This window comes from Pseudoliparis swirei, chromosome 12, assembly GCF_029220125.1.
Source record: "Pseudoliparis swirei isolate HS2019 ecotype Mariana Trench chromosome 12, NWPU_hadal_v1, whole genome shotgun sequence".
NCBI classification, from domain to species: Eukaryota; Metazoa; Chordata; class Actinopteri; order Perciformes; family Liparidae; genus Pseudoliparis; species Pseudoliparis swirei.
In genome coordinates, this window is record NC_079399.1 from 7,094,520 (window position 1) to 7,106,826 (window position 12,307).

General features: G+C 45.3%; 1 protein-coding gene across 3 annotated transcripts in view; it reads left to right on the forward strand.

The window, feature by feature from the left end:
- Nucleotides 1–9,311, forward strand: part of nbas (NBAS subunit of NRZ tethering complex) — a 151,585-nt gene extending 142,274 nt beyond the window's left edge. For 2 of the 3 annotated variants that reach the window (XM_056428488.1, XM_056428490.1), the window contains 2 exons: nt 8,002–8,049; nt 8,300–9,311. In XM_056428488.1, the coding sequence (XP_056284463.1) occupies nt 8,002–8,049; nt 8,300–8,575 (324 nt within the window). In that variant the 3' untranslated portion in view covers nt 8,576–9,311. The remainder of the gene's footprint in view (nt 1–8,001; nt 8,050–8,299) is intronic. The other variant, XM_056428489.1, reaches the window with a different exon arrangement.
- The last annotated feature ends 2,996 nt before the right edge of the window (nt 9,312–12,307 follow it).

Below are 12,307 nucleotides of genomic sequence, written 5' to 3' on the forward strand. Positions count from 1 at the left end.
AAAGACGGCAAGTAATAACAAGAGCGAGGGGTGGGGGGGGGTCGGCCATGTTATGGCTTCAGTTTGACGTGTCAGCGCTCTTGACATGCTGAGTGTTTGTTCATTCACTCACCACACGCCAGCGGCTTGTGAGAGCACACACACACACACAGTTCATGCTGTAAAAAGGCCATAAAGTTATATGCCTCCTCTGTGATATCAAGACTCCTCCCCCTCCACCCCTCCCCCTTCCCGCTGCTCCTTCACATCTATTTTCAGCCCCACTGTCGATCCAACTGACTAAGACTCAAATCCGCTGTCTCTCTCTTCACACCGTCAAACAGTAAGAACATGGAAGGTTGTGTGTGTGTGTGTGTGTGCAAAGAGGACCATGCCTCTTCTGGCTTTCCTCCGAGATACATTGTGTGTAAGTCGTGTGCGGCTGTGCTTTCTTACAGTAATTCCTTGTTCTCTAATTCTCTACACATTGCCCAAACTCACCGGGTGTGATAATCCGTGCGTACGCTGTTACTTCTCAGACCAGCGGCCTCCTCGTCCAGTATTCAGCGCGTAGGTGTGAGTCCTCGTTAACACCACAGAAGGTGCTGTTGGTCATTAACACCCCATCAGGTCACATTAATGTGCGCCGCCTTTAATCACGGGAATAGCTTCAAAGGGGCACAATGTTTGACGAAGTAAAAATATCGAAGAATAATTGCGGACCATTAGATGTTTTTTCGTCTCATTTGCCTCTTTGGGTCGGATGGAAATGTTGTGGAGAGCTTCATGTCGTGCCTGATGGATCGTGGAGGTCTCCATCGTGGAATATGCCGACTACCAACTATTCATACACTCTGTCATATTCATTGAATGTATTTTAACTCTAAATCTGTCCTTCTGGTCACATGACATCTATTGCACCTGTCCATCCTGGAGAGGGATCCTCCTCTGTTGCTCTCCTCAAGGTTTCTTCCCTTTTTTTCCCCCTGAAGGGTTATTTGGGAGTTTTTCCTGATCCGATGTGAGGTTTTAGGGCAGGGATGTCTATGTGTACAGATTGTAAAGCACTCCGAGATGAATTTGTGAAAATGGGCTATACCACTAAACTGAATAGAATGTCTCCACCAGGATTAAATGTCCACTTTGGTTCATGACCAAACCCCAAAATGCAACATCTGTACTGTGTGTTGCAACATCTGTACCGACTTATCACGTCTGACGGGCCCGTACATCCCCCCCCCCCCTTTCACCAACTTTTCCGTTGGTGGAAAGTTGGTTCCATCCAACACATCCCAGGGGTTAGCCAAACTTTTTTGTTGCAACTGTTAATTGTTGAAATGATTGATTGTGTAGATGAATCACTTTGTCTCGTTTGAACACGATCAACTGAGCGCCGCCTGTTGTACGAGGATATGAAACGCAGTAAGCGGGCGATGCCTCACGTTGACACATTTGTCCTTGATAAATCACTTGAGCGATTAATCAATTTGCACAATAGTGTGCTGTTCATAATCACTTTTCCATTCATCATAACGGTTTTAGTCCTCTTTGTGAGGTCGAGGCCCGTCCTCACGTGTAAACTCATTAGTCTCACATTGCCGCTCTTGTCTTTTCTGTTGTTTTTTTGTGTTACACTCGTTCCGTCGTATTTCCGGCTCATCGCTTTGAACTCCACGACCCAGAATGAAAGGTGCCACACACACATCTTGCTGCTCTCGTCTTTCTTGTGTACTGTCACTGTATTCACAGATCTCAGGAAATACTTTGAAGCACATTGTAACTTTGTCGTGGAAAGGTTGCTATATAAATAAAGTTATTCGTATGACTTTGTAGGGCAATATCATCAGAGCCATTAAAATAAGAGCCACGCTCTAACAAGCGGATCCTGCTTTGCTCCTTTAGCTGTGGCCTTTGAAATGATCCTGGTCACATATCGGGTTTTGACGTCGGTCGATGTTGACACGTAGAACATTTGTTCTGTGTCTCTGTTGTGGCTCCGAAATCCAAAGTTTGAAGCGCTAAGTTGTTTTGAAGTGCCTCTCCTCGGCTCGGGCCTTGGACACAGTCGGTGCACTGAAAGATGAACGCATCCGATGCCTTCAGTGCACGTCGGCCTTTCTCCTGACTTCTGCGTGCCGCATTTCCCACACTTCGTAGCCCTCCCGTCGCCCTTTTCGTCTGTTCTTTCTTTTAATTCTCATTATAACCGGATGACCTCCTCGTCCACCTCTTGTCTCCGGATTCATATCTGTCCACGGCCGTCTCCTCTCCTCTTGCGCCCCCATCCCTCCCACACACAGCTTGTCATGATTCATCTGGTCCCATCTCCGAACAGAGGAGGAAATTAAGTTATTAGTCATGCTTGACATACTGTATCTGTCCAGCTGTTATGTCAGCCCTCAGTCCCCCTCGGACTCAAAGCAACAGGGAACTTGTATTGTATTTAAATTGTTAATCTCATCCGGAATATTTTCACCACAAAATATTTTTTTGGGCCGAGTGATGATGTTCTTTCTCAGATCTGCTCGGATTACTACAAAGTAAAACGTACATGTGTGAAGAAAATGTATTATTAAATGTATATATATATATATATATTAAAGAAAGACATATATAAATATATATATGTCTTTCTTTAATATATATATATATATAACAATTATATATTAAAGAAAGACATATATATATATATTTCTTTTTAAAATATATATATTATAACACTCCACAGGAACAGTGTCATTGACAAGAGTTGAATGTCGCTCAACTCTCTCGTGAGACGTTCAGGCTCACTCAGCCTCGCCGCCGGTGAAGTGATACTTTTTTTTCACAGTTTTCTGTTTTTAAACATGATTTTCCTTTTCGAGGAGGAAGAAATGGAGATTCTAGAGGTGAGGGGGAGAAATCCATCCGCCTCTGCTCCCCTGCTCACCTTCAGAAGAGACGACATGAGCCGCAAATTCATAATTGATCTGCCTCAGCTCCAGAAATACCCTGACAGGGACTCGCTGCTAGTTTTAGCAAGTGCTAGCTTAATAACAGAGGCAGCAAACAGGTGAGAGGAGATGGGCTGAGTCACGGAGAGTCTTTCCACCCCAGCACTCAGTCTGTAAACCACTCACAGCGGCCCCACTGGCATTTCAGCAGTTTGAATTTGCATTTAATTTCATTGATGTAAAGAGGGCGGAAGATGGGATTAAAACGTTACGTAAAGATTTGTTTGTGCATCACCATGTGTTCAGAGTTGTGTTGGTAACCGAGAATGTTCCTCTCCCAAAGCTGTGTGTGTGTGTGTGTGTGTTTGTGTGGGTGTTTGTGTGTCTTCTGTAACATTGTTACAGAAGACACACAACGCATCATCTCACTCTTCCGGTAAGCTTTGGTTGCCAGCTCAACAGCGAGCATGACTTCTTCTTCTCTCCCTCCCGCTCCCTCTTGCTCAGTGTGTCTCATGTATAGTTATCCCCCTGCCTCCCTTAATGATAACGATACATGCAACAAGTGTAGTTTATTTGCTAGGTTGGAGGCAGGTCTAAGTGGGTTAGATGCACGGCTCCGCGCTATCGAAGCTCAGACAGCTATGCTAGTTAGCCCGCCCTCTCCCGTAGTCGGCGCGAGCTACAGTCAGCTGTTAGCTGTGCCCCGGCGGTAACCGTGCAGCCGGATGGTTGGGTAACTGTTCGCAGGAGTAGTAAGTCTACACAGAAGCCCGCTGTGCACCAACCACTTCACGTTTGAACCAGTTTTCCTGCTCAGCGACACACCGCTGAGGAACACACCCTGGTTATCGGGAGCTCTATAGTCAGGAACGTGAAAATAGCGAAGCCACGGACCAGAGTCGTGTGCCTCCCGGGGCCAGAGCGGGCGACGTGGAGTCTTGTTTGAAACTGCTGGCTAAGGATAAGCGGAGATACAGTCAGATTGTAATACACGCCGGTGGTAATGACGCCTGAGCCCGCCGCTCGGAACTCACTAAAATTAATGTGGAATCGGTGTGTGCTTATGCCAAGACGTTGTCGGACACCGTAATTTTCTCTGGCCCTCTCCCAAATTTGCAGACAGACGAATTGTATAGCCGAATGTCGTCTTTCAACCGCTGGCTGTCGAGGTGGTGCCCAGCGAATAATGTGGGCTACGTAGACAACTGGAAGACTTTCTGGGGAAAACCTGATCTGATGAGGAGGCGGCATTCATCCCACGTTGGACGGAGCGTCTCATTTCTGCGAATATGACCAAGTTGATCACGGACTTAATCTATGACAACCCAGGGTTCAGATCAGGAACCGGGAGCAGAGTTGTAGTTTAACACCCTTCTCTGCTCTTCCATTCGAGCAGTTACCCACCCTTGACTTTAGAGTAGAGACTGTGTCTGTCCCACGGCCACTTCAATTAAATAAATCAAAAGTAAGCAGAAGAGGAGTCGTACACAATAACCTTATACAAGTTAACACAATTATTTCAGCAGTGCAACAAAATAGGTCTATTAAATGTGGTCTCCTAAATATTCGATCTCTGTCATCTAAAGCTGTGTTACTGAATGATTTAATATCAGATAATCACATTGATTTATGTTGCCTAACTGAAACCTGGCTGAGCCATGAAGAATATGTCTGCCTGAATGAATCGACTCCTCCAAGTCATATTAATACTCACATTCCTCGAGGCACCGGTCGAGGAGGTGGAGTAGCAGCCATCTTTGAATCGAGCCTATTAATTAATCCTCAACCAAAATTACACTACACCTCATTTGAAAGCCTTGTTCTTAGTCTTTCACATCCAACCTGGAAAACACTACAGCCAATTCAATTTGTGATTCTGTACCGCCACCAGGTCCATATTCAGAGTTTATATCTGAATTCTCAGAATTTATATCAAGTTTGGTTCTTAAAACCGATAAAGTTATTATTGTTGGAGATTTTAATATCCATGTGGATGTTGATAATGATTGCCTTAGTGCTGCATTCATCTCCTTGTTGGACTCGATTGGCTTCTGTCAGAGTACAGAAACCCACTCACAGCTTTGGCCACACGCTTGATCTTGTTCTTACTTATGGCGTTGACATTGAGCATTTGAACGTCTTCCCACAGAATCCTCTTCTGTCAGACCACAACCTCATAACTTTTGAATTTATACTACCGGTGTGTACTCCGTTAGTCAAAAGTTTCTACACTAGATGTCTAACTGATAGTGCTGTAGCTAAATTTAAAGCGATTCCTTCTGTATTTGATTCGATACCACGTCTCAATATAACAGAGGACTCCTGGTCTAACTTTAGTCCGTCCCAGATTGATCATCTTGTTGACAGTGCCATAGGCTCTCTGAGAATGACACTGGATTCGATAGCCCCTCTGAAGAAGAAGACAGTGAGGAAGAGGAGGTTTGCTCCCTGGTATAACCCTCAGACCCGCAAACTGAAGCAAACGTCACGAAAGCTTGAACGCATATGGCGTTCAACTAATCTCGAAGAATCCCGCTTAGTTTGGCGAGATAGTCTTAAAACATATAAGAAGGCCCTCCGTAATGCCAGAGCAGCCTATTACTCATTAATAATAGAAAAAAATAAAAACAACCCCAGGTTTCTCTTCAGCACTGTAGCCAGGCTGACAGAGAGTCACAGCTCTGTGGAGCCGAGCATTCCTATAAACCTTAGTGGTAATGACTTTATGAACTTCTTTAATGAAAAGATTTTAACTATTAGGGACAAGATTAATAATCTCTTGCCCATAACCAGTGCCAATCTGTCCTCAAGTGGAATGGCCTTGGAAACCGCTGTATGCCCTGGTGTATATTTGGAGTGATTTTCTCCTATCAACCGTGACCAATTATTTTCAACGGTTTCTACTTGAACACGTCTACCTGTCTCTTGGACCCCATCCCGCGAGGCTGCTTAAAGACGTTTGCCTTTAATTGGCGGCTCTCTATTAGATATTATCAATGTGTCTCTGCTAACAGGCCACGTACCACACTCCTTCAAAGTGGCTGTTATTAAACCTCTCCTGAAGAAGCCCACTCTGGATCCAGAGGTATTGGCTAACTACAGACCGATCTCTAACCTCCTTCCTCTCCAAGATCCTTGAGAAAGTGGTCGCAAATCAGTTGTGCGACTTTCTACATCATAATAGTTTATTTGAGAAATTTCAATCAGGATTTAGAAAACACCACAGCACCGAGACGGCACTGGTGAAAATTACAAATGACCTCTTAATGGCAGCAGATAAAGGACTCCTCTCTGTCCTGGTCTTGTTAGACCTTAGTGCTGCATTCGACACCATTGACCATGACATCCTGTTACAGAGACTGGAGCAGTCGATTGGCATTTCAGGCACGGCACTAATTTGGTTTAAATCCTATTTATCAGATCGATCTCAGTTTGTATTTGTAAACGATGACGCTACGATAACCACCAACGTTAATCACGGAGTTCCACAAGGTTCTGTGCTTGGACCAATTTTATTTACCTTATACATGCTTCCTTTGGGCAATATTATCAGGAAACACTCCATAAACTTTCATTGTTATGCAGATGACACTCAACTATATTTATCGATAAAACCAGAGGAGAGCAACCAACTCTGTAAAATTCAAGCATGTCTTAAAGACATAAAAACATGGATGACCTGCAACTTCTTGATGTTAAACTCAGACAAAACCGAAGTAATTTTAATCGGCCCTGAGCACCTCAGAGATCAATTATCTGGTGATGTGGATTCTGTAGACGGCATTGCCCTGGCATCCAACACCACTGTAAAGAATCTTGGCGTTATCTTTGATCGGGACTTGTCCTTTAACTCCCACGTAAAGCAAATCTCAAGGACTGCATTCTTTCATCTACGTAATATTTCAAAAATCAGGCACATCTTGTCTCAAAAAGATGCAGAAAAATTGGTTCACGTGTTCGTTACTTGAGACTGGATTACTGCAACTCCTTATTAGCAGGCTGCTCTAATAAATCTCTTAGGTCCCTCCAGTTGATCCAGAATGCTGCAGCTCGTGTTCTCACTAAAACTAAGAAAAGAGATCACATCACTCCTGCACTAGCTGCTCTGCACTGGCTCCCAGTAAAATCAAGAATCACTTTTAAAATTCTTCTCTTAACCTACAAAGCCTTGATTGGTGATGCTCCATCATATCTTAAGGAGCTTGTCGTACCATATTGCCCCACTAGAGAGCTCGCTCACTAAATGCGGGACTACTTGTAGTTCCTAGAGTCTTAAAAAGTAGAATGGGAGCCAGAGCCTTTAGTTATCAAGCTCCTCTTTATGGAACCAGCTTCCAATTTCAGTCCGGGAGGCAGACACAGTCACCTCGTTTAAGAGTAGACTTAAGACCTTCCTCTTTGACAGAGCTTATAGTTAGGGCTGAATCAGGTTCACCTGGTCCAGCCCCTTGATATGCTGCTATAGGCTTATAGCTGCCGGGACGTTTAGGATGCACTGAGTACCTATCTCCTCTTTTTCTCTCCTTAAGGATGAATTTTCATCTCTCAATCACACGTTACTAACTCTGCTTTCTCCCGGAAGTCCTTTTGACTTTCGTCTCATGGGGTCATCGGACCCTATGAGACGGCATAGATCCTATCTGCCTGATGGATCGTCTGGGTCGTGGAATTCCTGCTCATGACTACGCCACTGTCCTGTTGCGACTCCGCCCACTCCTCCTCCCCACCGCCATCTGCCTGATGGATCGTGGAGGTCTCCATCGTGGAATATGCCTACTATGAACTATTCATACACTCTGTCATATTCATTGAATGTATTTTAACTCTAAATCTGTCCTTCTGTACACATTACATCTATTGCATCTGTCCATCCTAGGAGAGGGATCCTCCTCTGTTGCTCTCCTCCAGGTTTCTTCCCTTTTTTTCCCCCTGAAGGGTTATTTGGGAGTTTTTCCTGGTCCGATGTGAGGTTTTGGGGCAGGGATGTCTATGTGTACAGATTGTAAAGCACTCCGAGACAAATTTGTAATTTGTGAAATTGGGCTATACAAATAAACTGAATTGAATTGAATTGAATCACACACAGTCTGTAAATACTGCTGCTGCTGCAACAGGAAGCTCCAATGCATTGTTGGTAAGTCTCCAAATGTATCCGCCACGCTCCGTGTTGCAGCAGCCAGAGGGTGTTTCGAGTCGGTAACTTGGCAGATGGACCGCTTGTGTCTTAGCCTAAACTGTGGCAATTACTCTTGGCATCTTTTCGCAGAGATGGGGGGGGGGGGAAAAGGAAGAAGAAAAAACCCCGCAATCACACTCGGTTCCTCGTGACTCCGTCGCCCCACGTGTGTTGACACTTTGTCCCCGCTCTCTTCCTTCTCCTCCAGGAGTCGGCCGCCTCCTGCGACGCCGAACTCCTCTCGCTGCTGCTGGACGCCGGGCTCCTGGTGGGCTGCGCCTCCTCGCCGCTGTACCCAGCGCTCAGCGCCCACATGCTGGCCCACCAGCGTGAGGGAGGCTGGGACGTGGAGGAGGCCGCCGGCGGGCTGCTGGCGGCGGGCCGCGGGCCCGAGGCCGGCTCCCTGCTGCTGGCTCACCGCGGCGCCCACCGGGCTCAGTTCACCTTCAACTCCGCCTTGGCCGTCGTCAAGAAGTGGCTGTGAGGGAGGGAGGGAGGAGGGAGGGGACAAGGTGTGAAGGAAAGAGCGCGACGGGGGAGGCGGCTTTGGACAGGAGCTACGGACTGCGGTGATGAAAAGAAGTCACATCAGATCTCAGCATTTTGACCCGTGATCGGGTTCGTCGACTGAAGAGCAGCGGCAGTGTCTCGCTTGAATAACGGACACCGTAAAAACTGAAACATCTGCTCAATTAGAAACACACACACATGTATACAGCTGTCTCTCCTTCATGACTCAGGGCTGATCAGAAAAGGCACTTCCTTTGTGTGTGTGTGTGTGTCTCTGTGTGTTTGTGTGTGTCTTATCGTGTGATAAAGTAATTGAGCAGTAGCGGGGGAGCAGTGGGTGGATATTAGCCTCTTGTTCCGTGACAGCTTTTCCTGTCTGACGTCCCTCTGTTAAACACCCTGCCTCTGCTCCATTGTTTCCCCCCCGAATAATGTCTCATTAATTCCTTCTAAACAAATTAGCCCCGCAGTTGCCCTGCGCTGTGTGTTTGTGTGGATGCGCATGTACAAATATATACAAGCACCGCGCCCCCCCCCTCCCCCACACACACACACCCCGGCGATATCGCGTCGCGCTAATGATGCTGAGGAATAAACGTGTACATGTGTGTCGATGCTCTCAGCGTGGTCCTCAAGATGTGATGCAGGTTGTATTGTGTCCCACCTTTTGAGATCTGAAATAAAGAAAAAGTCCCACGACATGAGAATGAGTTTGTTGTATTCTCTTTTTTTATTTTTGTATCTGGAAAAGTGCTTCACTACGGTAGGCCTACATTTATTTATTTATTCTGATGGAGAAAATATTTTTTCAAAGAGCACTTTACTATGAGTGATTCCCCTCAAATGCACTTTATGATCCGTAATACACAAATAATTGTAATAGTGCTTTCACCTCCACAGCGTGTTGGGAGCAACCCACGGCTTCCCCTACTGCGCCGTCTCCAAAATGTATACGTCGTGCAGCGTAGCCAGGTAGCATTTAGCTGGCAGCACTAGCTCCAAAAGTGGCCAGATGACATACGGGCATATTGGTAACCCCATTATCACACATTCATTTGCATAAAGCCCAGTTGTTGTGTTACTTGCAGCTGTAGAGAGACGGAGCGTGAGTCACCTGCGCCGTGACATCATCTCCGACTTGAAACCAGAGCAGACAAGAACAATACAGGGGGAAAAAATTGCCGAAATTCAACAATAAATATGCTGTAACAGTTTAGCTCCACACCTTCCTTTTTGTATTAGTTGTTTTCATCCTGTCTCACTAACTATCATGTCATTCCAGATCCTGCTTCCCATCTCGTCAGTCCAACTCCAAGACATTACAATCTGGCCCCTAATGTCACGGGGGGGATTAGGGTGGACCCAAATGCACGACTCAGGAGACAGATAACGCAAATAAAGATCCTTTATTGAGAGCGTCGTCAGAAACGGAACAGACAGAATAATCAAACACACTGTGGATCGAGGGCTCGGTCTGAAAACACAAGACAATCTGGCAGAGGGCAAGTGAGGGAACCTAAGTAGACAGGGACTAATTAGGGAATAAGCAACAGGTGAGATGGGCATGAAGACCAGGTGAAGGTAATGAGGGACTAACGAGGGAGTGACCAGAGGCAGGTGAAGGGAGTTGGACTGACGAGATGGGAAGCAGGATCTGGAATGACACGATAGTTCGTGAGACAGGATGAAAACAACTAATACAAAAAGGAAGGTGTGGAGTGAAACTGTTAGTGTGACCAAATCGCTCTAGAAGCTGACTGAGAAAAAGTTTCAGGTCCTTTTTAAGACTCAAAGTTTTCAGAGCATTTAAAATGCTGCACTCACGTCAGCGACGCGCTTCAGCGAGCGATCCAGATGCATCTCGTGAGGAGGCGTGGGAAGTGTTCCTGGTGGCGACCGTCTGGCGTCGGTGGCTTCGAGGCCCATTTGAATCTGCTCAGGCAGTAATAAGCAGATCATGTCTCCTCGTCTTCTCGTTAACTTTCTCCTGCTGTTCCTAATCCTTTAATTTAATGAGTAAACCTCAGAATGATTTCCGCGTGGCTTTTCCATAAAGACTCTGCTTTTTCAGCTGCATCCAAAGACTGAATAGAAGTTAATTTCTTTTAATTCTCCCATGGTTTACGTTTGTACTTAATGCATTTTGTTTTGCAATCCCCTTATCTTTCTGTTTCATAAGTGAACAGGGGTGTTTGCTTAATTAAGCTCTCTGTCATTTGCAATACTTCTAGTCTTGCCAAAAAGAGTATTTTCCATGTCCTGAAATATTCATCAGTAATTCACTTTGGCGGGAAACACTTCAAACAGCTGCTGGAGTCGAGTCGCTCGTATCGGGCCAGGAGTTGAAGGCTTGGAGGAATTTACCCTGACAGCAATATTGCTGTGTTTCACACACATTAGGAGATGCTGTATTTGATGCATATATCAAAAAAATAAAGTAATGCATCTCCCCCACCTGTGGAGCAAAATGAGACGATGCGGGTGTCAGTGACGAGCCGCAAAAAAAACTATCGGATTGGTTTATTGCAGGCCCGACTGCAGGGAGATGTCAGCGTTGTACATCACGAGATGACATAATAGTGTACAGATTAATGGGTCGATTTCCCAGCCTTCCACTCCTTCACTCACAGCTCTGCTATTTACCATTTAGTGCTATTCTAAGCCAGAGTCAGACACCGGGTATAAAGGCGGAGCACTCTTCAGAACATATACTGGTGCTCAGACCAGTTATGTCCAGTGTGTGTGTGTGTGTGTGTGTGTGTGTGTGCGCGTGCACGAGAGTGGAGGCAAAAAACGAACACAGGAAGCAGAAGATGTTTTTCAATGGGCTTTATTGACATGACGATTGACAGGTCTCGCGAAAGCACTCGCACACAAAGAGTGAGGATGTTAGTAATTATACATCTGTGTGTTCACGTCATTTAGCGAAATAAAAAGGGAAATATGTGGAAATCTATGTAATAGGAAAGAAGGAAAGCATTTAATAAACGGAAAGAGAGAAAGAGATGAGAAACACACACATATATATATATATATGTGTGTGTTTTGCGTGTTCGTGCACATGTAAGCTGTGTGTGAAGCCAAATGTGTCCTCAAAGTGGCCTTTCCCGTCGTCATTGTGACGCCCTGTAGACAGCTCATGAATATTAAAACCTCTGTGTTTCCCGCAGAAACTCCATCGAGTCCTATATCATATTCATGCTTTTCAGAACCGCTGAGAAGTTGATGCTGACAAAAAAAACGTGCTGCGTATTTAGGAGCTCCATAACTTCCATTTCAGCTTGCACAACCATTTAAAACTCGCTGGAAATACCATGGCACTTTTTTACTGTCTCTAGGATTTGGCATTAAAAACTGAACTTTCTACTCTCACATTCACGTAGAGTTGTACATGATTTACACACACACACACACACACACACACACACACACACACACACAAACATACTTACACACACACAAATGCATACATACATACATACATACTTGCACACACTCAAACATACACACACACACACACTTACACACATACAAAAATGCAGACTTGCACACACACAAACATACACATACATACACATACTTACACATGCACACACACACACACATAAAAACATACTTGCACACATACACACACACACACACATAAAAAATGCAGACTTACACACACACAAAGTTACACATACACTTGCGAGCACACACACACACA